The sequence below is a fragment of the Nycticebus coucang genome, chromosome 5 (assembly GCF_027406575.1).
Source record: "Nycticebus coucang isolate mNycCou1 chromosome 5, mNycCou1.pri, whole genome shotgun sequence".
NCBI lineage: Eukaryota > Metazoa > Chordata > Mammalia > Primates > Lorisidae > Nycticebus > Nycticebus coucang.
Genome location: NC_069784.1, coordinates 42,076,650 through 42,104,387, shown reverse-complemented (window position 1 = coordinate 42,104,387; position 27,738 = coordinate 42,076,650). Strand labels below are relative to the sequence as shown.

The 27,738-nt window shown below is 45.9% G+C and overlaps 1 protein-coding gene across 3 annotated transcripts in view; it reads left to right on the top strand.

Annotated features, from left to right (window-relative positions):
• Positions 1 to 20,477, top strand: part of KCND3 (potassium voltage-gated channel subfamily D member 3) — a 224,885-nt gene extending 204,408 nt beyond the window's left edge. Inside the window, exons 3-8 of one of the 3 annotated variants that reach the window (XM_053592045.1) lie at positions 9,626 to 9,788; positions 15,771 to 15,872; positions 16,199 to 16,288; positions 17,755 to 17,811; positions 18,978 to 19,225; positions 20,009 to 20,477. In XM_053592045.1, the coding sequence (XP_053448020.1) occupies positions 9,626 to 9,788; positions 15,771 to 15,872; positions 16,199 to 16,288; positions 17,755 to 17,811; positions 18,978 to 19,225; positions 20,009 to 20,210 (862 nt within the window). In that variant the 3' untranslated portion in view covers positions 20,211 to 20,477. The remainder of the gene's footprint in view (positions 1 to 9,625; positions 9,789 to 15,770; positions 15,873 to 16,198; positions 16,289 to 17,754; positions 17,812 to 18,977; positions 19,226 to 20,008) is intronic. The other 2 variants (XM_053592046.1, XM_053592047.1) reach the window with 2 other exon arrangements.
• The last annotated feature ends 7,261 nt before the right edge of the window (positions 20,478 to 27,738 follow it).

The following is a 27,738-nucleotide window of genomic DNA, read 5'->3' as shown; positions in this document are numbered from 1 at the left end:
GTGTTGGGGCACATGTGACAGAAAGGATGGAGGTATGGAGCTTTCATCTCACTTCCCAAGCCCCTCACCCCGAGAATCAACAGCGTAAGGCTAAAGTTACTAACAGTACTGTGGTGAGGCCTGTACCCTAGATCTATTCGCCTCTGAAGCTTTCTCCTCGCTGCTCTCATGAGGACTGCCGCCTACCATGGTGCTTCCATGGGGACCGTAGCTTTGGGCCAGAGTAACTAGTAGTTACACATAGGGACTTTGGGATCAAAGAGACCCATGTTTATTTATGCATGGGTCCCTGTCCCAGTTCTGCAACTAGCTAGCCAAGTGACCTTGGGCACATTACTTAATCACTCTGTGCCTCAGTTTCCTCATCTGTAAAATCAGCATAATATTAGTATCTCCTCTTAGGGTTGTTGATACAAGTGAACAAAATCATGTATGTGCAGTGCCTGACACAGTGTAAGAGTTTAAAAGAAAGTTGCAGCGTGCTGCCTCAGGGGAGGGGATTTAGACTGAAAAGAGGCAGCACAGGTGTTTGTCAAAAGATGAACTCAGCCCAGGCTTGTGCCTTGGGCATCCCCCACAACAGTCTGCCACTGTCCTTTGCCCCTGGACATGGAGGGCCAATAGTGGTCTGAGTCCCTGGAACTCACGGCAGTAGCCCAGCCTGCTCTGAGAACTCTTCTCACCCTGACCCCGCTCAACAGGACAGATTCTATGCCTCAGCCCCATCTCCAACACTGGGGACTCCGAGAAGCCAGGTTTGGGGCATCCCAGTGGGGAAAGTAGGTGCAGGAATGCATGTGACAGTGAGCCTAAGACATCGCCCTTGCAGGAACTCATTGAGAATGTGTCTCCTCGGCTGAGCTCCCAGCAGCTGGGCCCTAAGTGGGCAGTGCCCTGGTCCCCAGTAAAGAGCAGACACCCCCCCTGATGGCCAGCCCCCAGGCAGAATCGGACCAAGGGACTTGGCTTGCACTTATCTCTTGGCACCTGGAGGAGGAAATGAAGGGAGCAATTAATTGTACAAGGCAGGTGGTTTGTGCAGCTTAAGTTCAGATTAAAAAGTTTAATTATCCCTAAGCCCTAATACAAATTAATTAGCCTTCCATATTAGGAGGGTAAGCTTCCCTGCTCCCACCTCAGCCCAGACATTACTGTGGATTACCGAGGGCGCAGTGTTGAGAGTGCTGGGAGAAAGGGAGACACAGAGGCAGGAGCCCAGGAGCTACTTCCAGGTGGGGCCCCGGGCATGAGTTTCAATCTGGAGTGGGTCCCACAGCTGGCCGTGCCTGGGATGTCAACTCCAAGAAAGGCTTTCTTGTCCCTTACTATTCCCACACACAAAGCCACAGTGGGGTGGAGAGGGGGAGTCCTTATTTTTGCATGAGTGGAGAAAGACAAAAAGGAAATAAGACTATAGATTTACATTCTTTTTCTAGGCCATGACTGTTTCTGTTTTTTTTTTCTTTTCTTTTTCTTTTCTTTCTTCAAAATTCCACAGAAAAAAATAAGCCACAGATGCCATTAGGACTGACTCACCGTGAGCTCTCCCACCTCTGTGCTCCTGCCCAGGTGGGCCCCAGGAGGGGCTGTGGGACAAGGGTCCACGGACCACAGTCATTATGCTCACAATTAGCTGCTGTTTAATGAACATTTACTGTGCAACATGTAGTCTTTGCAACAACATTGAGCTAATTACTCATTAACTCACACATTCAGCAAACATTTATTGAAGTGCTTTGAGCAGGGAAAAGACATGCATGGATTTGCATTTTAGGAATATGCTTACTGGACAGCACCCATAGCTCAGTGGGTAGGGCGCCAGCCACATACATCGGGGCTGGCGGGTTCAAACCCTGCCCAGGCCCGCTAAACAACAATAACAACTGCAACCAAAAAATAGCCAGGCTTTGTGGTGGGCGCCTGTAGTCCCAGGTACTTGGGAGGCTGAGGCAAGAGAATTGCTTAAGCCTAAGAGTCTGAGGTTGCTGTGAGCTGTGATGCCACAGCACTCTACCAAAGGCACAGCTTGAGATGCTGTCTCAAAAAAAAAAAGAATATGCTTCTTTGTGAATTACAGGAGAGCAAAAGTGGAAGTGAAAAGTCCAGTTAAGAGACTTGTGGACAAGTCTAGTCTAGAAATAATGGTGGTCTGGATGCAGGGTTTGTTTAATAAACACGAAGCTTGGCTCAGGGCCCATAGTTCAGTGAGTAGGGCACCAGCCACATACACCGAAGCTGGTGGGTTTCAGCCAAGCCCTGGCCTGCTAAACAACAATGACAACTGTAACAAAAAATAGCCAGGCATTGTGGTGGGTGCCTGTGATCCTGGCTACTTGGGAGGCTGAGGCAAGAGAATCACTTAGCCCAAGAGTTTGAGGTTGCTGTGAGCTGTGACACCATGGCACTCTACCAAGGGTTACATAGTGAGACTCTGACTCAAAAAAATAAATAAAAAATAAACACAAAGCTTTTACTGTGTGCCAGTTTGACCAGTTTTAAAATAGCATCTCATTTAATCCCTCATAACAGCTCTGTGAGGTAGGCACTATTATTTTATCAATGCCAGGAAGCTGAAGACAGACAAGTTAAAGTATCGCGCCCCAGAGTCAGCCAGCTAACAAGTGACAGCTGGGATTTGCCCTGAGTAGTCTGGCACTCAGAGTCCACACTTCTAACCACAGTGCCACTGAAGTAGCAGAGATGGAGAGAAAGGGATGGGGTCTGGCAGATGCCGCATGTCTCCTCCATTATAATGCCCCCACCCACAGTCCCAGAAAAAAATATGCCCTATGCCTCAGCCCCATCTCCTGAGGAGTGGGGTATGGAATGGCCAGTGACTGCTAATGGAGCCCCAAAGGAGCAAGATGTCAAGGACCCAGCAGGGGCAATGGAGAACAACCTGGGCTCCAGCCCTAGTAGTTCTGCCTCTATGACTGCTTAAGTGACCTTGAGCAAGTTACTGTCCTTTCTGGACTTCGGCTCCTCCAAATGGATCAACCCTCCCTGGTAGGGTGGGCTGTTGTGAGCCCCAGTGAGGCAGACAGAGCACGGGCTGTAGTACACCGTTCCCTTCCATTCTTCCATTCCCCATCCCCTCTTCATCAGAACAAATATCTAGTGCTTTAATCGTTTTCCTTGAGAGGATTTCTAGGCAATTCACTATCCTGGCATTCCATCTCTGCACAGGATCCAGTTAATTCATGTCCTGTAGAATATTTAGTGCCCAGAACTCAACACAGGAGCCTAGCAATGGTCTTCATCAAGGAGCAATGTGACCACTCACTCCCTTTTTCTGGACACTGTACTCCCATTAATCCAGCCTCAGAGGACATTCAAGGTTTAGCAGGCTTATTATACTGGTGGCCCATGTTGGAGTTAAATTCTCCAGTGATTTTTAGCATAGACTTCTTTAAGCCAGGTCTCTCCCATCAGCTATCCTAGTCATTGATTATTTGAATCAAAATGCTGGTGTTGTAATTTATCTTTGTTAAAATTAATATGGTTGGTTTCACCCATGATTACATCTTATTAAAAATCCTTTTGACTCCTAAAGACCCCAATTCACAGTGGCTGTGCCATTTAGAAATGTGAAGAACTTCCATTAAAATAATCAGCAGTAGCATCCTCCTCCTCATCATCATCATCATGGAACCAAACGAAAAAGTAAAAATAGTAATTTGTTAGTAGACAGAGTCAAAGGAAGGACGGAACAACTAATCCACAAGAAAGTCAGTCAAGGTTAAAGGTGGTCCTCGGTAAGCACTAGAAGAGCCTGTCCAGCTCCATCACTGTCCTCTCCACCTCTCACCTGTTCCTGCGTGCCAGCCTTCTTCCACCCCAACTACGTCGCATTTCCCCATGGCAGAAAGCATGGCTGCCAACAGCTCCAGAGCTTCACTTGTTGCAGCTTCAACTTCTTTAAAAGAGATTGATCTGGTCCCAAAGGTAAAATCAGAATGAGAAAAGGTGTTCAACTTCATTAGCCATCAGGAGAATCCAAATAAAAACTATGGCAAGATAACATTCCACACCCACCAGGATAGCTATAACCAGTAACAAGTGTTGTCTTAGATGAGGAGACATTGGACCCCTCGTTCATTGCTGATGGGAATGTAAAATGGAAAACACTTTGGCAGTTCCTCATACTGTTAAACAAGGTATGACTCCTGGGGAAAAGAAAATGTATGTCCACACAAAAACTTGTACCAATGTTCACAGCAGCATTGTTCATAATGGCTAAAATGTGGAAACAACCCAAATATCATCGCTAATGGATGAATGACTCAGTGTGGCATGTCCATACAATGTGTGTAATGTCACACAGTCATAAAAAGGAATGAAGTACTTTTGACTGTGTTATAGTGTGTGTGACACATGCTGTACCATGGGCGAGCCCCCAAAATATCTTGCTAAGTGAGAGAAATCAGACACAGAAAGCCATCCATTCATATGAAATGTCCAAAGTAGGGAAACCTATAGACACAGAAAGTAGATTAGTGGCTGCCTAAGACTGAGGAGTGGGGTATGGAATGGCCAGTGACTGCTAATGGGTATAAGGTTTCTTTTAGGGGTTATAAAAATGTTCTAAAATTAGACTCTGTGAATACACTAAACACCATTGACATGTACAATGTAAATGGTTGCATTGTATGGTATGTAAATTGTGTATCAATAAGGCTTTTAAAAAATAAATCCAGGAAAGGAATTCACTGACCTAGCTTAGATCAGATGCCCTATTTCAAACTTCCTATTAATAACTGTGGCCAATGGAAGTGGGGGCATCAGGAAAGGTTTGTAGGAATTTGGCAGCTCCTACATGGGGTAGAGTGTCAGCAGACAGAACAACTGGTATCCACCAGAGTGGCTATTTCTGGAGAATTCAGTTATACAAACACTAAATTAAATATTTCTGGTGAAATATCTTATTAATGATGGCAACAGTCTGGGGATGTAAAACCCATTTTACAGATGATAAAGGCTCCAATTAAATAAATTGCCCATGGTCACTTAACTAGGTGGTAAGTAATGTGGAACTAGGGTTCAAACCCAGGTCTGAAGCTACCGTCCTCTCTCAATTATTAGGCCATGCTGCCTCCCTCTGGCTTTATACATGTTGTTGAAAATCCTGGAACATAACTACTGGAGACCTAACTTGAAATCCATTATTTATCTCACTTATTTGCTCGTCACTAAAGGAGACCCTTCCAACATAAAACCCATGAGCTTCATTTGCTGCAGAGGCCCACTGTTGGTAATCTCTACAAAGTGCCGGAAGATTGAAGATGGTTGTTCGACTCCTGCTAACCACGTTGCTACCCATACCACACTCCTCCAGCTTGTCATGGATTTAAAAACTGGGACAGGAACACATCTTGTTAAAACCACAATGCAGTGGATCTGTAGCAGCCTTCTGATCCACCAGCCAGTTAACCTTACTCTCGAAACAAGAAATAAGGTTATGTGGCAAGATGTGTGCGTAGCGAACCAATACAGCTTACTGCCAAGTGTGCACACTCTGTCTCCTTAATAATCTGCTCTCAAATCTTCCCAGAAAACTAAATGGCAGAATTGATGGATGCCAAGCCCGGGAAGGGTCTGTGGTTTCTCAGACTTCCTCTTCTCTTCTTTACAAATATCAATACAGCCATTTTCTTGGTATTTTTCTGCTGCACCATCATTTCTCAAAGATCATGGGCAGTGGTTCCACAACCCAGTGTGCACATACCTCCTGTCTCCTGGGGTGGATTCACGTGAGCCTGTGGTGTAAATTTACTGACTTCAGCTGGGCATTTGCCTGGGCTCCCCTCTCCTACTTAGAGCTCCCAATGCCTGATCCTTCTCATCTGTCCCAGCCTCTCCAAGATGCAGCGCATTCTTGGTGTAGAAGACAGCGGAGCCCAGGGGAGAGGAGTTGTTCCTCTTTCTCTCTGTGGTCTGTCATCAGCAGAACCATCTGTCCCAGCAGTAGGCATATCTTCCCTCCTCCTTCTTTCTTCAAATGGATAAAACAATCTTTCTGTTGTCCTTAGCATTTTTCACCATCCTCAGTCATTCTGAAATGCACCATTCTGCATAAGCCTGCCACACTTCCCTTTCGTTTGTGGCCACGTGCCCACTGGCTCCCTTTTAGTCATGCCAGTTGAAAGTTCCCTTTTCATCATCATAAGGATTATTTGAACTTGGAACATGTTTTTAGAGTTTCCAATCAATGGAGACTATGGTTTCTAGAATGCCTAGGTAAATGTAATAGCCTTTATAAAACTGGGTATCTCGCAACAGGATTATTAATTATTTTTTGCAGTTTTTTTTATTAAATCATAGCTGTGTACATTAATGCGATCATGGGGCACCATACACTGGTTTTATAAACAGTTTGACACATTTTCATCACACTGGTTAACATAGCCTTCCTGGCATTTTCTTAGTTATTGTGTTAAGACATTTATATTCTACATTTGCTAAGTTTCACTGTACCCTTGTAAGATGCACCACAGGTGTAATCCCACCAATCACCCTCCCTCCATCCCCCTCCCCCCTCCCTCCCATCCCTTTCCACCTTCTCCATATTCTTAGGTCATAACTGGGTTATAGCTTTCATGTGAAAGCCATAAATTAGTTTCATAGCAGGGCTGAGTACATCGGATACTTTTTCTTCCATTCTTGAGATACTTTACTAAGAAGAATATGTTCCAGCTCCATCCATGTAAACATGAAAGAGGTCAAGTCTCCATCTGTCTTTAAGGCTGCATAATATTCCATGGTGTACATATACCACAATTTATTAATCCATTCGTGGATTGATGGGCACTTGGGCTTTTTCCATGACTTAGCAATTATGGACTGGGCTGCAATAAACATTCTGGGACAAATATCTTTGTTATGATATGCTTTTTGGTCTTCTGGGTATATGCCTGGTAGAGGAATTATAGGATTGAATGGCAGGTCTATTTTTAGATCTCTAAGTGTTCTCCAAACATCTTTCCAAAAGGAACATATTAATTTGCATTCCCACCAGCAGTGTAGAAGTGTTCCCTTTTCTCCACATCCACGCCAACATCTCTGGTCTTGGGATTTTGTGATATGGGCTAATCTTACTGGAGTTAGATGGTATCTCAAAATAGTTTTGATTTGCATTTCTCTGATGATTAAAGATGATGAGCATTTTTTCATATGTCTGTAGGTCGTGCGCCTGTCTTCTTCAGAGAAGTTTCTCTTCAAGTCCCTTGCCCAACCCGCGATGGGATCACTTGTTCTTTTCTTGCTTATACATTTGAGTTCTCTGTGAATTCTGGTTATTAAACCTTTGTCGGAAACATAACCTGCAAATATCTTCTCCCATTCTGAAGGCTGTTTGCTTGCTTTACTTACTGTGTTCTTGGCTGTGCAGAAGCTTTTTAGTTTGATCAGGGCCCCAGTAGTGTATTTTTGAAGCTGCTTCAATTGCCCAGGGGGTCCTCCTCATAAAATACTCGCCCAGACTGATTTCTTCAAGTGTTTTCCCTGCACTCTATTCTAGTATAGTTTATAGTTTCATGTCTTAAGTTTAAATCTTTAATACACTGAGAATCTATCTTAGTTAATGGTAAAAGGTGTGGGTCCAGTTTCAGTCTTCTACAGGTTGCAGCCAGTTCACCCAGCACCATTTGTTAAATAGGGAATCTTTTCCCCACTGAATGTTTTTAATTGGCTTGTCAAAGATCAAATTCGCAACAGGATTATGACATAGGTGACTGTTATTATCTTTATTTCATAAACAAGGAAACTGAGGCCCAGAGTATCAGTTCCCCAAGGTCACACAGTTATTTTATGGTGGACCTGGGTGGGTTTTGAACCCAGGTCATCTAAGCCCAGAATCCGTATTCTCAACCACTGCCCTGGAGGCCTCTCCAGAGCACCACGGCAGAGGAAGCAACCCCAGCCACAAAGATCCAGAAGGAGCTTTTGTGGGACCCAATGGTAGTGCACATCTGAGACAGCTTGAGCCAAGAAAAGGGCCTGAATACCAACACTGAGAGAAAAAGAAGACAGCTCACAACAGGAGCCTACTTCACAGGCTCTGGAGCGGCCTCAGTGAGATGGTTCATCCATTCACCAGACACCTGTCAGCCTCTGCCATAGCCTCCACAAAGCCCTTAGGTGTAAAGGAGGTAAGGATTTCTGAAACAGCTTGCCCCATCCCCTTCCACATCCTCTCTGGAGACCCAAGACACCTGGGTCCCCTCAGGACAAGCCAGCTGGACCTCACTGTCTTAGGAGCAATTCCTGGGCATCCTAAGTTTTTTTCGGCTTCAGACACCCAGAGAGTACGGAAGCGGGGAGATGGTGTTCCTGGCTTTAGCCAAAGGAGTCATCACAGCTCTTTGCCTAATAAGCCCTTTAAATGATCTCAATAAAGAGGAGACTAAACACTTAACCACAGTGGAGAGTATCTTATTGATTGGAGGATAGAGGTTCTGGCCTGCCTGCCCAGGTCTGAGCAGGATCCAGGCCAAGCCAGTCCCAGGAGGCAGCTGCCAGGGTGTGAAGTACTGAAGAGAGTTTCTCCAAGCTCTGAGAGGAGCCGGTACTGTTCCAAAGTAGCTTCACAGATTAAGGGGCTGAGTTTCAGAGCTCATGGTCCACCTCTGAGATAGTGTGAGTAGTGGAAAAGAGGAGAGGTATTAATCCCAGATGAGCAAATGAGCACAGTCCATGCAGTATCTCTGAGCCTCACTCCCCGCACCTGTTCAATGGGGACAAGAATACAAAGTTCACAGTGTTCGTGGGGCTCCTGTAAGTAACTATGTAAACATGACTTCTAGGCAGGGCGCAGTGCCTCACACCTGTAATCCTAGCACTTTGGGAGGCTGAGACAGGAGGATCACTTGAGCCCAGGGGTTCGAGGTTGCTGTGAGCCATGATGATGCCACAGCACTCCAGCTTGGGCAATAGAGCAGGACTCTGTCTCAAAAAAAAAACCTGTCTTGTAAATTATAAATCTCCACATGAATAGAAGGTGGGTTTATTGTTATTATTGTTTCCTTGAATGAGATCCTGTCCCTCGGCTGCTGAAAGCTCATCCATGGCGCCTCATGGCATAAAATCCATACTCTTCATGGCCCACTGGATGCCACAGGCTCTGGCCCTCACCTACCTCCCTAACCTCCGTTGCTGTAACTCTCCCTGTTGCATGTCCAGTACTGTTGGCCCTTTGACAACTCCCAGAACAGCCAGTCTCCTGCTCCCTCAGGGCCTCTGTGCTTTCTGTCACCTCTGCTGCACACACTCATACCCAGCTGTTCTGCATGGCTGGAACCTTGACTTTCAGATCTCAGGTAAATGTTAGCTCCTCAGAGAGCCTTTCCTGACCCACCCGCCACGTGCCACGGTACCTATCTCTGTTCTTTTCATGAAAACAAGCACAAGGCCCAATTGTTTTATGCATTCACTTAGTTCCTGGTGTTTCCCTTGTAGGATGTTGACGCCGTGACCATAAGCAGCCAGGTCGTGTCGTAGTATGTGGCATATGGCGGGCATTCTGACTAGTTGTTGAATGTGAATGGTGGTTGATGGGCAGGGAAGCCTGACTTGTTCTCCAAGTGGCCCCTCCCTACACACACACTCTCTCTCTCTCTCTCTCTCTCAGGTATGGAGACATGGTGCCCAAGACGATTGCAGGGAAGATCTTCGGCTCCATCTGCTCCCTGAGTGGCGTCCTCGTCATTGCCCTGCCAGTTCCTGTGATCGTTTCCAACTTTAGCCGGATTTACCACCAGAATCAAAGAGCTGATAAACGCAGGGCACAAAAGGTAAACCTGGGACGCAGGGGTGGGGGAGGAGGTGTAAGGGCAGGAGCAGACCCGGGCTTTGTGCAGCTGGCAGTCAGCTTGCCAGGCCTGGAGCTCCTCAGAGTCACTCACACACAGCCCCTGGCTCTGGAAGGTCAGGAGCTTTGTATCCCTTCCTACTCACCAGCGTCCTGACAGCTGCAGAACGCAGTGAGCCCCTAGACATCTGCGGGCTGACTGTCTCCTTTTGGATATCCTGTGGCAGCTCCCTGGTCCCTGGCTCTGTCTCCACTTCCTCAGCCACCACCACTCACAGCCTCCTGGACTGCTCCCTCTCAAGCCAAGCACTTACTGGGAAACCTAATCTCTTTTTAATATCTCATAATAGCCTATATGAAAAGAAAGGTGAATACTGTGAGAGGAGAACTTTCTGAGGACCTTGAGTTCAGGGACAAACAGCACAACAGGCTTTAGTAACCGCCAGGGTATCACAAGGTTAAGGCATAGAACGTGGTTGATGATCAAGAGAATAACTGTCAATCCCAAGAAAACCTTAAAATTATGTCCAGTATACGCTGCTGAGGATAACAGGGAACAGTGAAATGCTGTCATTTGCCCATAGAATGAGGAAAGGTGTCTGAAGGCTTTGGTGCCCAGGAAGATGCCTCCTTCCCGACAAGCCTTCCACCTTCTCCGTAGAGCAGTGACTCAGCTCTAAGGCGTCCACTAGTGAAGGTTCCTGGGTGGTGACTCTTACCAGTGTTCCTATCAGGAATGGTGTGTCTCAGGGAGTTTTTCATTTTTCTTCTGATCTGTGCTGAAACCTATGGTGTCCTTCCATAGTGCCTCAGCCCCCAGACGGTGTTTTCATGGTCTTTCCAGGGACAGGGGACCGGAGGAGACCTTGCTGAAAGATTGCCTCACGGAGGCTTGGGGCTTTGTCTCCTTATTTTCTTCCTTCTTTTGTTCTTTCATTCCAGACATTTACTGCACACCTACGATGTGGTAGGGCCTACACATTGCAGCTGGGTTACGTCCTTGCCACATGACCTGGCCTTTTGTGAGTCATGAGGTTGCCTCCTCCCGGTCCTCCTGCCCCCTCTGCCTGAGCTGAGCTGTATTTTTACTTCTCTTGACCTGGTCTGTAATGTTGTCAGCTGTTAGATTTATCTTCTGGCTCTGTGCCAACGTCTCTGTCCCATCCATACCATCACCCTAGGTCAGGGTTTCCCCAGCTTCACCCCTGGCCAGCTGTCCCAGGTATGGAAATCTTTCTTTCCTTCTTCAAGTCAGCTGGCAAATCTGAACAATGTCTAAATGCATTATGTAAACTTAAATTACACAGGCAGAGAGAAACTGGGATCTTCTTTCCAAGTCCAGGAGCCTGAGACTCTGATGGGCCAGGAATCCTATAGTGCCCCCACGCCCAGGGGCTAGGGCTGACACAGGTTTTGGCAGAGTGTGCAGTGAGGTTCACAGGGATCCTTGGCTCCCACGCCAGCCTGTACACACAAGGTAACAGCCATTGCAACTGTGATCTAGGCACCCTCCCCTCCATGCCCACATCCTCTCCTACTTTTTACAGAATCTCATCTGCCTTTTGCCCCTGCAAAGAATATAACAGTAGATATTTCCCCTGGTACTTTTTTTTTTTAAGAAACACAATCTCAGGCGGCGCCTATGGCTCAAAGGAGTAGGGTGCCGGCCCCATATGCCGGAGGTGGCGGGTTCAAACCCAGCCCCGGCCAAAAAAAAACACAATCTCACTACATTGCCCCAAGCTGGAGTCAAACTCCTAGGCTCTAGCAATCCTCCTCCTACCTCAACCTCCCGACTAGCTGAGACTACAGGTGTGCACCACCACACCTGGTCTCCCTGGGACTTTATAAAGCCCTTCTGGTGTGGTTAAAATCCAGAAGAAATAACTTTGGCTTATTCCTCCCTCTAGCTGCTAAAGATGAGTCTCCCTCCCTCCTGACTTCCTGCCCTCTACCCCCTGTCCTCCTCTCTCTCCCCTTGAAGTCAGAGGAAATATTTACTGTATTGTCACCTAGTCTGGATGCTGTTTCTCCTCAAGTTTGCTCAGCTCTTTCCCTTTCACCTTGGGCTTCCTGCACTCAGTCTGCAGGAGGCAGGTCCAGAGGGTATAGTGGGAAGTGGAGAGAAGGGAGGAGGAAGTCAGGGAAGCCAAAGGTCATTCCCAGACTACACACTCGGGAGCTGCAGGAGCCACAGAGGAGAGCTCCAGCCTACATGCTCTGAGTGCAAATGCTCAAAAGGAAATTAATACCTTCATCCCTCAATATGCCTGGTCTACTTAGGGTCGTTATTAAGATAAGTCTGCTACTATTTGCTTCAGAGACTGTGGCTTCTGAGCCAAATCGAGATTAGAGATCAGATGGGGTAGTCTAGCCAAGGCCAGAGGGAGGGAGATGTCTGGAGGGGTCCGTTTGGTCCCCATCTCCAGTTCTGGTTCATGTTCACATTGTTTTTTATAAGGGGATATTTGAGATAACTGTAGATTCACATGGATCTGTAATAAACACTACCCAGAAATCCCTTGTACACTCTGCCCGGTTTTTCACATTGGCAACATTTTGCAAAACAGTAGCACAATGTCACAAGCAGGGTATAGGCATGGAGACAGCCCACTGGTCCTGTTCAGCTTTGCTTGCACTCGTGTGTGTATGTGTAAGGCTTTTACGGTTCTATCACCTACACAGGTTCATGTACCATCACCACAGTCAAGGCACTGAACAACTCCAATGCCACAGGGATCCTTGCGTTGCCCATTTACAGCCTCACCCCCACCCTAGCCTGCCCCTACCCACTGGTTACCATTTACCTGTCCTCCATCTTTCAAATGTCTTCATTTCAAAAGTGTTATACAGATGGACTCATACAGGATGTGTAACCTTTAGGGACTGGCTTTTTTCATCCCCTTTTCTTCCTGTGGATTCATCCAAGTTGTGCATATCAACAGTCTATTCATTTTTCATAGCTGAGTAGCGTTCCACAGTATGGATATACTGGCTTGTTTAACTCCTCCCTGGTTGATTCCAGTTTGGGTTATTACAAATAAAGCTGCTATGAACATTCATGGACAGGTTTTTATCTCTCTGAGATAATACCTAAGAGTACAATTGTCCATGATCTCTTTTTGGCCTTTCCATTTCCTTCTCTTTCTCCTTCTTCTGCTTCTCCCAAGTCAACAGATAGAAATACTCATGACCAAAGGGCACCTCCCAGCCGGGAAGAAAGTGCCTAGTTGTGAGAGCTTCTCAGAGACTGATAGAATTTTGCAGGGAGCAATTGGATACATTGGGAAGGAAGTTTTAGGAATAAAAGAGTAACCTCAAAGAACAAGAAAAGAATTATGATCTTGCACATAGATGGTTTCCCTGAACCATACCCAGGGTGGCAGCGTTCTCCTTCCAGATCTCTCTTCAAATGTGGAATCTCCACACCTGTTCAAAAGGCATCTTTCTGGGCATTGCTCATCAAGTTTAGAAACTTGACAGGAGTTTGAAACTCATGGAAAGAGCAGAATGTTATGGAAGCAGCGTTTGACCTGGCAGATGGTCTAGTGCCAAAGTCTTGCTAATTTACACTTGGCCTCACCAAGCCACTTCTCCTCACATCCTCCATTTCTTTGTCTTTGAAGTGGCTCAGGATATGATCTCTCAGCTCTCTTTTAACTCCCATGTCCTTAAGGCCATGGAGGAGCGTGAAGCTGATTGGTCTAGCCAACGATTGAGCCCACTACAGTGGCTTTATAAACATGGATGTCTAACCGACTACAAAGGACCATTTTCCTTCCTCGGTCATCACAAGCTTTGTGTGAGCACCTGCTCAATGTGCAGCCCTGCACTGGGTGCAGGAGATAAAAATATGCATAAGCCACAAGCCCCAGCTCTCTGGAGCTCAAAGCCAAGCCAAGGAGCCCCCACCAAATGCGATGTGCTGGGGATGGTTCTGTAAATACATTGCAAACCTCTTTATCCTGTGTGGGAAATGATTAAACGATATGGTGCATTTGATATGACAATCTATTGCATTAATAGAGCCCAGGGTAAGAGAAGATTAAAAGAAGTGCCACAAAGGAGAGCAGGAGAATCTTTCATCTCTAGAAAATAATGAAGACAGACCCCAGACACAAGAAAAGTCTGGCTCTAAGTGGTGCAATCTGATTAGATAAGGCTTATAATGAGCTTGACATGATTGGATTTCTATATGACACTCTCAGCACCCAGCACTCGCCCAAAGCAACAATGGCCAAATTCTCAAAAGGGGAGGAACTTGTGTGAATGTGAGGATCTGGAGGGCTGGAGCAGGATTGTCCTAGACCTTAGATGCAGATTCTTTGCTCAGAACAAGGCTAGTTGGCAGGGTGGACTTGCTATTGCCCTTTCTGTCCCAAGCCCCCTTTCTTGTTTTCTTCTTCATCCAGAGGAACTCTCTTCCTCATATCTATGGGCAGGTCTTCCAGACTCACTTCTTGGCCTTGTCCCCATATTAGAGGCCAGGGAAGGGACTTGGATTGTTCCGGCAAGGAGATACTGCCCAATGGGGACCTTGCCAGGAAATGAGAGATACAGTATGTCCTTTGAGGTTCTATTGACAGCCTGAACTCCTGTGTCCATAACTTCCTTTTAGCAGATGAACCAGCTCAGAGAACACTTGGGGAGAAAGTAACAAGAAATAGAAATTGCCACAATCTCCCAAGGACTCTTCTCCTGCTCAGGGTCCATGCTGAGTTCCATGTGGACTTCCCAAAGGCAGGAGGACGGGCCCTTCCACTCCAGGATGGGTCTGTGACCCTTGTGGGCCTTTCTGCTTCTGGTCCCAAAGGCTTGAAGTCTGGTCTAGATCAACAGGGTCCAAAATTCAAGGTACATTTTTAACCCAGTGGAAACTCCTCTACCCAGACCCTTTCCCTCTCACCCAGACACTTTTTCCTTAGCCTTTCTCTTTGGTTGTGCCACTGTCATGGTGACAGTGATTATGGTCATCAAGGGAAAGCAGAGCAGCCAGCGTGTGCAGTGTCCAGCCTGCCCCATAGCCTCTGCAAACAAGAGAGGTAGCTTGTATTGAGCCACTGAGCAGCCCTCCCACAGGGGACCTTCTCTGCTGAAGGCCTCCCAGGTTGGAGCTGGGGAGTTTCCAAAGTGGTGTATGGACATGCATCCCACCCTCCCTTGTCTCTCACACACCGGCTCATCTCTCACAGGCACCTGCACTCATTCTCACTGTGACGCATAGACGTATATTGATTGGCACGTCCATGCATGAATCCACTCCCAGAGACAGACATATAATTTGTACATATGCTTATTAACTTAAAAAAAATAGAACCTACTGTTTACTAAGCTCTCAGGATACATCAATAAACAAGGCAAAAACTCCTAGCTGCAGAGAGTTTACATTGTAGTGGAGGAAAGAGAAGTAGCAAGACAAATAGAAGAAACATGCACCACCTTAGTATAAGCGCTAAGGGAAAATCAGAGGCGTTAAGAAGTGTTGGAAAACACACATCCCAGCTTTTCTCATAATTCACTAATGTCCTAGGACCTACTGCATGCAGGGAACCGTACTGGGCCCCAGGGGAGAATCACAAACATTCCTGCAGGAGTCTGCAGTCTAGTTAGAGAGAAGTACTCCAGTTGAATAGCGTGTGGCATTGTGCTGTATCAGCAGATAAAGGTCATGAGAGCTCTGTGAGGACAGAGAGCCTGGACAGAGAGATTTCTCCCTCCAGGACCACCCCCAAGCTGGAGAGCTGAGTGTAAAGTCCTAAGAATTCTGGCTGCGACCACGGTGCACAAGTGGGGGTTACACAATGTGTCAGACCCAGCCCCTCAGTCTATGACCAGAGATGCTCAAGGCTAGGAAGAAGCAGTCTCTTCCCCTTCATTAGCGTGTCCTGGGAAGCCAGCCTCCTGGGCCAGCCGGCCTTCCATGTCATGGTCCCCCTTACCCTTTCATTGTCTCTGCCAATCACAGAAGGCCCGCCTTGCCAGGATCCGCGTGGCCAAAACAGGCAGCTCCAATGCCTACCTGCACAGCAAGCGGAATGGGCTCCTCAATGAGGCACTGGAGCTGGCGGTGAGTACCCGAGACCTGGGCTGGGGGAAAGGGGATAGAAGAGCTGACTCCCTCTCCAGAGGCCCCGCACTCCCACACCAGGGCCCCAGTTGGAACCCTAAGGAGCACCTAGTGGCAGACTTCCCCAGGTAGCAGCCGCCTACCCACCTTCCTGTCCCATAGGAAATCACCACTAAACCAGCAGCAGACCCAGGGCTCTATGCTGACCCTAAAACTTGGTTTGTCCGGATTTTTCTGTTGCCGTCCTATCTCTGTGGGGAAATGAAGGAGCTGGAGAGGGGTGTAGCCACCAGCTTTATACTCAGCCCCCCTTCTTTTCTCACTAGGGCACCCCAGAGGAGGAGCACATGGGCAAGACCACCTCGCTCATTGAGAGCCAGCACCACCACCTGCTGCACTGCCTGGAGAAAACCACTGTGAGTCCACGCCTATTGCCACCTCCCCTTTCATCCCTGACCCCTGACCCTTTCTTTTCTAAGGCTGTCCTCACATCCTCACTGGCCAGAAGTCAAAGTCTGTCCCCTTCAGACCCAAGAGGCAGTGATAAGATCTGTCAGCTGAGGAGGAAGGAGCCCCGGGGCAGGGTGAGCTGGCAGCCCTGCAGCAGCCTTCCGCAGCCTACACCAGCCCCCACGGCCCATTTCTGGATTTCGGGGGACTGAGGGCTTGTCTGAGGCTCTGATGGCATCACCCTTCAAAGCAAGGCTGAATTGGTACAGGACAGTACCAAAGAGTATGGAATTTTGCCCCATCTCTGGGGTTAGGTTGATGCAATCTGTGGGTCCCTTTGCTCCCTACATTCCCTTTGGAAAAGGAGACAGGCAGTGCATATGTTTCTCTAGCCAGCATTCAGCAGTTATCACCTCTTTTCGGATACCCTGCGATCCCCAGGGAATTCCGATTCTGAAAGGCTGATTGTTAAAGCAGAGTCATGGTTTAAGGGTGCCGGAGCTGGAATGTGCAATGATGCTTGTGCCTCACAAACAGACCAAAAGGAAGGGCAGTGGGGCCAACCCTGGACCCTTGGTAAAAAGTTCTAGGAATAGGAGGGTGGGCAGAGGAGTCCATGTGGACAAGCCAGAGAGAAACGAATGAAACACTTCCCTCTGCCTTCTAGGGCCTCTCTCCCCAAAGAGCCTAGAGTCGGGGCTCAGCACACAAAAGAGGGGACTCTCTAATTCTGAATGTTCCATATTCTGGCCTCCCAGATGTGAGGTGAATAGATGTTAGATGACTGTTAACCTGAGCCAAATGTGGACACTGTGGGTGGCACTTGAACCCAATGAGGTCTTCCAGAATGGGAGAGTGCCCTGCCAAACCTCGTTACCAAGATTTATTACCAAAACTCTATATTTGTATCTAGAATTTCTCTCAATGATTACAAGCTTGCCAAAGGGATAGGCCTGGACCCACCTGCCCTTTCCAAGTCGCATGTGCTGGGTGGAATGTATAAATTGGAGGGATACGGGTGAAAAGACCTGGGTTTGAAGGGCTGGAATGTTGGCACTAAAGAAATGAATTTTGGAATTGGGGATGGAATGCTGGCATTGAAGGGGTGGAATGTGGAATCGAAGGGAAAGAATATCAGACTGGGAATAAAGCTCTGGAATGCTGGATTTTAGGGGAGGAATGTTGGGCTCAAGGGTTGGAATGTTGGGATAGGAGAGGCAGAACATTGGGATGGAAGGAGCAAATGCTGGGTTTGACCAGGGTCCTGTTGGAGCCACAAGGTGGAATGTTGGGGGGGCCGGGAAGGGGGCAGAATGCTGGGAAGAAGGGGTGGAATGCTGGGATGGAAAGACTGATTGTCAAAACTGGCTTGGGAATGCTGGAATGTACAATCAATGGTGTTTTTATCTTCTGTTGGCATGTTGTCCTGTAGGGGTTGTCCTATCTTGTGGATGATCCCCTGTTATCTGTACGAACCTCCACCATCAAGGTATAACTTTTTAAAACTTCAATTGATGTTTTTCTCTCTGACTCTTCTAAGTCTGTGGATTCTCCTCTTTTTTATCCCCCTGGCCTGGTTCTCTGCATGTGCTGTTGATTCTTCCAGGGCTTAGTCTACCTCTGCTGTCACACCCAGTACCAGCTCAGCCTTCCAGTTTTTTTGTGCTGAACTACCCAATTGTCTTTCTGATTCCCTCTTTGGACCTCCCAAGGGGCTTGGGAGGGGTGGTGGAACATGACACCAATGTTGGTGCCCTACACGTGTCCATGGGCCCCCTCTGCCTCTGCCACCCCACCCCACCCCCAGCTCCCGGGGGACTCCTGGTGTTGGCTGCCAGGGCTGGCCTCTCTGAACTCTGTTCTCACGCTGCTTCTCAGACTTCCTCCTCACTCTGGCAGCCTTGGCCAGACCATGAACACCATAGATTTGTAGTCACTGTTGTTTTGTTTATCGTGGGTTCAGCTACACCCCAGCTTGGTGGCCTCCAGTCAGAAGATTGTCAGCAGTCCCTTTCTATGCTTGACTTAGGAAGTCTTGTGTCTCCAGGTATATTAAGGACCCATCTTCCATAATCAGGAAAAAGAAACCCAATAATTAAAGAATTCCTATCCCTGACAGTTGGATCTACTGGCCTTCAGGAGCAGTACTCTCCCCATTCTGTGAATAATTCAGTGCCTTTAAAAGTTTTTATTGTACCCTTACCCAAGAATCATAAGGATATTACTCATTAAATCCAGAAAAGACCACCTAGGATACCCACTACCCAGAGTCACTGATTCTTTACCTGCCACTCCAGCAGACCTCATACAAAGCCTGGAAGGTAAAGTCTCTGCTTCTACCTCTGAGGATTCTACCACATCCCCCCATGTCCTATGTATCCCTTCAGCTTAAAGCTGCAGAAGGGGTACATGTCACACCATGATTTAACAACTGCAGTCCCCACCCTTGAGTCTGATGGCCAGAGCTGCCAATAGGATTCTCTCTTCCCTCATGGGATGCCTGTGGTACATCACCCCTCCTGAGTGCTTATCTGTGATCCAGGCAGCTAGAGCCCTTCCTTCAAGGCCCAGAATAGAGACAGGCAGTCACACCAAGCACGGGGACTCGTCCCCTCCCTGCCGCCTTTCCTACTTCTTCTCCTCTGCCTCCCACAGAACCACGAGTTCATTGATGAGCAGATGTTTGAACAGAACTGCATGGAGAGTTCAATGCAGAACTACCCATCCACAAGGAGCCCCTCGCTATCCAGCCACCCTGGCCTCACCACCACCTGCTGCTCCCGTCGTAGCAAGAAGACCACACACCTGCCCAGCTCCAACCTGCCAGCCACACGCTTGCGCAGCATGCAGGAGCTCAGCACCATCCACATCCAGGGCAGCGAGCAGCCCTCCCTCACTACCAGGTGGGTGGCTCCCCTCCCCACACCCTGGAGCTGTGTGGGCCAATCACAGCACTGAGAGAGCCCCAAGGGTACACGAGCTGCCCACATCTAATGCATAGCCTACCTGACTTCATCCCCCACCTCCCTTCTCATCCTTGCAAGTTAACCCAGAGGCCCTTTATATACCATTGGAAGATATCATAGCAGTTTTAGGCTGAAAGTGGTGTTAGATATCAGGGAAAAAAACTTTATAGATATATATACCTATATATAGAGAGAGAGATATATAAAAAAGTTTATATATATATAAAAATTTATATATATAACTTTATATATATATATATATATATATATATATATATATCCAAAAATGACCTACCCAGTGCAAAGAATGGACCAACCATTTTCTTAAGGAAACAATTTTCATAATTGTGTTACTCATGGCTTATCCCAGGCTGATTTTGAATCACAGACTGACTTTTCCCTTCCCTCTCTGCTTATATCTAGACCATCTCCCACTACCTCCAAATGAGTTGCAGAGAATTCTGGGAAAAAGTAAACAACCACTGGGGGGAGGGGCATGTACTCCCTGAAATTCAAAGCCTGATGTCCATGACTTTGTAATTGTTAGTAGTTTAGGAATAATGATTAGAATGGACAACTGCAACCTAATTACAAAAGGCAGGGATAGTGAGACGGCGAAATCCCCTCCTAGTTTCTATGAGCAGGGAATGTAGGGGCTTGAGGAAGCTTTGGGACAGTAGCCAGTAGGAACCATCATCAACTCACTCTTTTCTATCCCAGTCGCTCCAGCCTTAATTTGAAAGCAGACGACGGACTGAGACCAAACTGCAAAACATCCCAGATCACCACAGCCATCATCAGCATCCCCACTCCTCCAGCGCTAACCCCAGAGGGGGAAAGTCGGCCACCCCCTGCCAGCCCAGGCCCCAACACGAACATTCCTTCCATAGCCAGCAATGTTGTCAAGGTCTCTGCCTTGTAAAACCACTGGACAGAGGGACAGAGGGGTAGTGGGGAGTGAGGGGGGCTGGCATGTTGGTGGGTGGCCACTGGACCACCCCCTACCCCTTTCCCCACTATTTCTGTCTGCCCATTGTACCCCTAGCACTGAGACTTGTGCCTGGAAGGAAAAGGAGGCCACAAAGGGGCGCCTGAGGTTCACACTGGTGGCGTGGACACAGCCTTGTGACACTGCATCTCACTGGGATCAGAGGAAGGGAGGGAGGGTGGGGGGGATGGGCTGGTGGGTGGTATAGGCTGTGTGCCAGGACAGGGCCTGGAGGGGGGAACCTCAGACCAAATAACAGTTGTTTCCGGAGACCCCAGTGAGGACAAGCTAAGACCAAGAGCAGCACAGAGGCCGAGTTGTCACATGCAAAACAGGAAGAAAATATAACACTGTGTATTTAAGCACCTTTTTCAAGGCTCTTAATGGATAATATTTATTCATGGGAAAAGGTGGAAAACAAAAACACCAACGGATTTTTGTGAAATGTTCTTCTTTATGGACCCAATACCTTTGAACCAAAACAAATGCATTTTGTGAAGGTTTTTTTTTTTTTTTTCCTCCTTTTATAGCAAAAGCTTTTAGGCTAAGAAGTCAGTTATGGCTGAGTTCTCTCTCCATTCCCCCAGGTGGGTGAGGTCAACTGAGCCTGGGCCCCCACTGCCCAGCTGACCTGTGCAGAGCTGCCAAGTGACCACACAGCGGTCCTTGCCCTCTGTCTGTCCCTGTCTCCTTTGTCTCTGTACCTCTCCGCTTACCCCCTGGCTGTTTCTCTCTGTGTCTAGCCATCTGTCTCTACATGGGTCTCAACAATCCTAAGACATGTTAGTAAAGCCTTCTTCACTGCCAAGCACTACAGACTTGTGCCTGTGAAGCACTTGTGGAAGAGGAAAGAATGAAGCAGAAGTGGGAAGAGGAACGATTAGGGAAGTTTACTTTATAGAACAAAAGTGTTTCCCTTGTGGATGGAACCACTTGTGTTTGCAGTTTCCGTTTCTGGGGGAAAAAGGGAATGACCAGGACAAATCCAACACGGGAGAAGCAGCCAACTTTGGCACATGCCGTGAAGGGAGAACAAAGCACCCAGGGCTCATGGCTGCAGTGGGCCTCGATGGCACCCTGCTATGTCCCCTTCTTTCAGAACCCACTGCAAAGCCCATCCAGAGCTCTGCCAAGAGGCCCCATGAGCAGTTCCTCCAGAGAGGGCAGTGGTAGGAGATCCAAGGCAGCTCCCACATGGAGGCTGTGGAAAGTTAAACCTGTGTGCTTCATGAAGATTGCACCACAGCATGAAAGCAAGTTCAAGATTCTAGGTGATTCTCACCTGTATGGAAGACGCCTTGAGGCCTGATCCTCCCTGAAGACAGCTGAAGTGGGGAAGATGCCTGATCACCGCTGTGCAAGTAAGGGAGTGAAGATTATTTCTTGAAAAACCTGGATAACATATCTGTTCAAGTGGCTTGCGCTCTGCTGGGGCTGGAAACATTTCTGGAATCTGAACCATTCTTCTCTGCTTTATGCAGAGCAGGTAGGCCTGGGGATTAGTGACAAGCCCCTTTCTACCCTCCCCAATCCCAAGCTATTCTACTGAAGACTCTGTGGGCTCTGAAATGTTTGAGCTCCTCAGAAACTATCCACCCTACAGCTTAGTGTTAGCTGTTTAATTGTAGGCCAAGAACTTCTCTGCCCACCACAGCCATCTAAATGACTTTCACTAGCCAGGACCCTAAAAACACCATCTCTGGGCTTCCCAGTGACCCCAGCTCAACTTACCCTGTAGGCAGGGAAAGTCAATGGGTTTGAGGTGGCCCCTAAGCAGAGGTGGGCAGCAGGCAGAGGAGGGGAGCCTTCTTTATACATCTCCTTATGCTGACCCTCACTGACTGCTGTCTGGATTTTTATCTCTGGGTCTGGATTTCCCATTAATGTGGGAATGAACTGGTTCTTGTGCTCTGAGCTTAGGGTCTAAGAAGGCAGAAAAACTTCACCATACAACTACAGTTGAATATATGTGTATGCACACACATGAAACCAAACTAAACACAACAAGGAATATGCACTTAAATCCATTCCTTTCATCTCAGAAGACCAGGCTGGACTCCACTGAGACAGCAGACTAAGGACTAGAAAAGGATTTTTCTCTTAAAAGAATGGGTAATAGAACAACGTTAGGAATGTCTAAGTTATATACCATAAGATCTGAGTGAAGTAAGGGATAAAGAGCCAAGTAGGAACGTGGTTGCATACGCATACAAACTGCCTATGCTTATTTTAAGAACAGGTCATCACAGGGTTAGAATAGTGACTGATTCAAGCAAGGATCTGTTTGGTAGAGCACCAAGGGAACATTCTAGTAGTTCCCACAAAACTTAAAAAATTTTAATTATCATTTCCCATGGAGCTTTTTGACCCTAATGGACTGAATGTTTTATATTCCTTCAATTTCATTTTCAAATACCACATTATGCCAGTTCCTAAAAGACCATTAGACCATTCCCTTCTTCTCCATCCCCCATTGTAGCCTTAGCCAGGGATATAGCTCCTAGCTCACCTCTGGTCAACTTGAGAAAAAGACGTCAACCCAGGAAAATGGCACATCTGCACAACAGAACACAGCAGGCTACACTGCTGTGAAGGGTTGGTAAATAAACATAGGTCAGAGTGTGCTGAGTGAGTCTGGTAGGTCTAACACATTGGCCACAGACTAAAGAACCAGGATATTGGGGTTTTCTGGAGACCAGTGGCCTTCTGGTACAAGGCTCTTGAGGTTTCACAGTTCCTGAACCACTTCACCACAATAAAAGATTTCCCCAAGCCCCCCTTCCATTCAATTAAGGGGTGGAGAGCAAGGGGGAGATGAAAAGCAAACCTAACAGCTACATTCAAATATCACTTGAATGGAAACTTAGAAAAAAGTATTAAGAGTATACCAGAACTAGAAGAGATTAAAGACCATCTAATCCATTCTACAGTATAGAAAGCTAAGGCCCAGAGATGTGAAATGACCTGTTCAAGGACACAGCGTCATGTAATGACACAGCTAAGACCAGAACACAAATCCCTTGGCCGTTAGTATAATGCTTTTCCCACCACGCCGCTGCCTCTCAGAGGGATGCCATATTGGAGACATGGTCTTATGCAGATGTTAATACATTTGGACACAACCATTGGAAATCATCTGACTGTGCTAATACAAACCATGCTTTGGAAACCACCATTCTCTGGGTAGAACCAGCTGTGGACTGTCAATTCTGTCTGAAATCGGTAAACAGTGAAGTTTTTTCAGTCAAGTCGTTATCTCTTCTCAGATGAAGAGAAGACTAGGACAATGACATTTTAAGCATACTTCTTCTTGTCCTTGTGCTCCTTACTACAATCTAAATTCTCACTCCAGAGGGAGGAAAATAGGTGCAAAGCTGAGCGACTTGCCCAGTTCACGTGGCAAGTTAGTGGTAGAGCTCTGATTGCAGTACTGTGATGTGTCCTCCATGTCCTGTTGCATTGCTCTGAGGCTTATCTTTTCACTACCTGGATTCCAAGGGTGGTGAACAGGGGAGGAAGCATTCCATTCAGAACCACCCTGAACCGGGATCTCCAGAAGCAAACTCTGTACTCCTTCTCCTTCATCCCCTATTTTAATAACTAGTGCCAAGCTCAGGACTAACTGCATAAACTCCCTTTCAAAAGACCGAGATAGTCTCAACAATGGTTGACCACAATAGTTTACGCATAATTTGAGCAGAAATCAAAGTGGACAGTTAACACTGATCCATAATTAACAAAAAAGTAAACTGGTAGGTATGCTGAGGACTTTATCCAGTTTTCAAAGTATGATTCCTGCAGTTCAGGATCATGTCACTCATATCTTGAGGTTATTAATGAATTTCAGTCACCCAGGATCCCTCTCTTCAATTACCAGGTAACTATAAGGCAGAGAGATCACAATGCTGTTAATTTAAGGCAATATTAGCGTCCCTTCTCTACTGGTTGGCATGGTAACTGTGACAAACTTTTATTATCCCTTTTTGATTTCCTAATGAAATCTCATTTTTGCAAAGCTTTAAAAATGACCGGAGGAAAAACATTGTTACAACCCATGACCCTTGGAGCCCAAACAGCATCATGAAGATAATTGTTGAAACTAAGAGAAAGTGGCTATCAGAAAATGAAACAGCTTTAAAGAAGTTCTTTTTGAGTCTTGTTTTCTATTCAGAATGTTCTATGTTTTTTTCTCATCAAGTGTGGGAATGACATTTATCTTAGCGGGTTACTTAACTACACTGGATGATGTCACTCTACCAGTGTAGGGCACTGATCCAAGTCCTGGGGGCTCCTTGGACCAATGGACTATTTTACAAACCTGGGTGGGAGGGATGGTATATTTTTGATAATCAGACATTCCAATGTAGTGTTTTCCTTAGAGGTCATCCCCCATTAATGTTATTGTGAAAAACATCAAGTGTGTTCTTTTCTATTTTCGTATAATAAATGGGCTTTGCTTACCAACAGCATATTGGCAAAGAAGAAATACACTGTACAAAACTGCAGGAAGATAAACATGTGAAAACTTTCTATGAAAAAAAACTTCTTGAGTTTCCTGTCGTCTTCTTTTGAAACTGTAGTGCGTATGTTAAAACATGTATATCATTTACAGTATTGAGTCGTGTGCCACTACTGTACCTGATTGTATCCAATCTGGATTAAACAAACTATGTGCCACAATCCCTAAAATGACTATGAATATTTCTTTTAATATCAGTTCTCCTTTCTTTCCAAAGATGTTGCTATACATGAAGAAGTAAGGGTAATTCAAACAAAGAAAGGCTTTCTGCTTTGCTAGAGAAGTCATGGAGTCTTAGAAGGGAATTAAAAGTCCTAGTGTAATCTTCCTGCCCTCTCCCTCAATGCAAGCAACCCCTCTGTGATACCCCTGACAGTTCTTGCCTGCTTATACACTTTACTTATGGGTGTTCCCTGTCTAACAGGTAAAGCATTTGATTGCGTTTGTCAATAGCTCTATTTTGAGGTCCAACTCCACATTATTGAAAGAAAAGCTGCCTTTATGTATTAGTACTAATTCTGCTGAAGCAATACGAAGTATCTACTCCTTTGTCTAAATCAAGGTCTCAAACTAAAAAGAAAACTCAAATGCTGTATAGCACTTGGGTGACGGACACCCTTAAAAAACACTGACTTGATCACTACACATTGTGTACATGTAAAAAAGTCATTAGGTGCCCCATAAATTTATACAAATAAAGAAAAGTTTTAATACTAAGTAGGGGAAAGAGCTTGGGAATCAGATGGCAGAAACTCAAGTTTAAGTTCTATTACTTAATTGTATGAATTCACGTCAGTAGCTTTCTCTTGGCTTCAGTTTGTTTCTTCATCTTAAAAATGTGGTATTAGGGTGCAGTGGCACATTCCTGTTGTCCAGCTACTCAGGAGGCTGAGGTAGAAGGCTGACTCAAGCCCAGGAGTTCAATTCCATGCCGGACAACATAATAAGACTCCGGCTTGACCCCCATCTCTTAAAAAAAAAAGAAAAGAAGTGGGTATTAGATTAGTTATCTTGGAAGATCAGCACCAACCTTAACAATTCTGATTTAGATGATGAGAGCAACAGGCATGCTCATGTTTCATCACGTGGCAACTACAGTGCAAATCCTTTTAACTTCCTGACAATTACAGATCTCAACCTATGAAAACAGTAATAGAAATGGACCATTAAGACTAATGCATGATGCCCAAAGGCCCTTGAAATTGACTGTTAGTCATTTTGATCACTAATGCTTACATCCTTATTGCCACTAGGTGTCACTACAGACCCACAGCTCAAATAAGCCGGTGGAAGCCAAATGTACAACAGGCAATTCATGCTTTTTCATTAAAAAGCAGCAAATGTCAATTGGGACATGCGTGCCTGGTCACAGAGGTACAAAGTAATACAGCTTTCTACCAAAAAAAAATTAGAGAATAACTTTATGATAGAGTTCTAATGTCACCTATGACTATCAAAAAAATTGTTTTAATTAACATCAATTTATTTATATTTAGGAAGAAGAAACCCTAGTAACTTCAGACTACTCCCTAGTCTCATACAGATTGATCAGAAGTATGATAATTCATGTTCTTTTTTTTTTTTTGAGACAGAGCCTCACTACATGACCCTGGGTAGAGTGCCAGGGCACCACAGCTCGCAGCAATGGCAAACTCTTGGGCTTAAGCGATTCTCTTGCCTCAGTCTCCCAAGTAGCTGGGATTACAGGCACCCGCCACAATGCCTGGCTATTTTTTGGTTGCAGTTGTCATTGTTTGACAGGCCTGGGCTGGATTCGAACCTGTCAGCTCTGGTGTAGGTGGCTGGTACCCTAGCCGCTGAGCTACAAGTGCCAAGCCTGTAATTCATGTTCAATTGTGTTTAGTATTCAGGGGCTGGAGTTTACCTTTAAACCACATTTTTAAAAGGTTAGTTGATATGACTACTTTAGAAAGCATTACTGTTAATTACCCAAAAGAATAATTTGTATTCTAAGTCAGAATTATCCAAAGAAGCAGATTTCCTGAGGATCTCGCTATATGTTAATAATGCTGGCCTAACTCAAGTGAAAGTTTCATATGACTAATCATAGTTCAATATATTGATTTAAAAGTATTTGAAAATTCAGACATCTAACTAAATCATACTAGCTCTCATAAAAATTACCTGGTTTTATGAAGGCTGAATTTGATTATCCTTTGATTATCCTTTTCCCTAATTATTTTCTCTTCCATATGAGAGATAATAATTATATCTTGTACTTAGAAGGTACCCTAAAAATCTTCTAGTCCAACTTCCACTTTGATGAGAAAACTGGACTGGACCCTGAGGGATTAAATGATTAGTACAAGGTTAAAAAGTAGGTAGCAGTGGTCTCAACCAGGACACGTACTCTTTTTCATTACACCAGTGTTCTCCTGTGAATTTACCTTAAACCTCTCAATAGATCCAACATTACGAAGACGTGACCCTGGACTGACAATTCCAAAAAATTCCATGCAAAGATGTCACACAAAAATAACAGCAGATTCTTTCCACGTCCACCACTATAACTACCTCTCTTATTATATTAGAGAAAGTAGCAGCTACAATTTTTCTGGTAAATGCTTATGAAAATCGAAGCAATTAGTATTTTTGTATGTTATGCGTGTGCTTACCTCCAGCTTATTTTTCTGTGAAGGGAAAAAAAAAGCAAACACAAAATAGAGAATCCAATTAATTTGAAAACTAATGGGTAATCTCATCTCTAATTCAGATGCAGCAATACTGTAATTAAAATCCCCTAGCAATGACAAACTGTGAACTTGAGCTATATTGTTAGGGGAAAGGGTAGAAAAAGAGGTAAATTCAATTACATAGTAATGACAGATCTTATTTAAATGTGTAATTAAAATCTCTACTTCTTAATGACATACTGGACCTAATTATGGATTTGCTACCTAGTGTTAATTAATACTTTCTAAA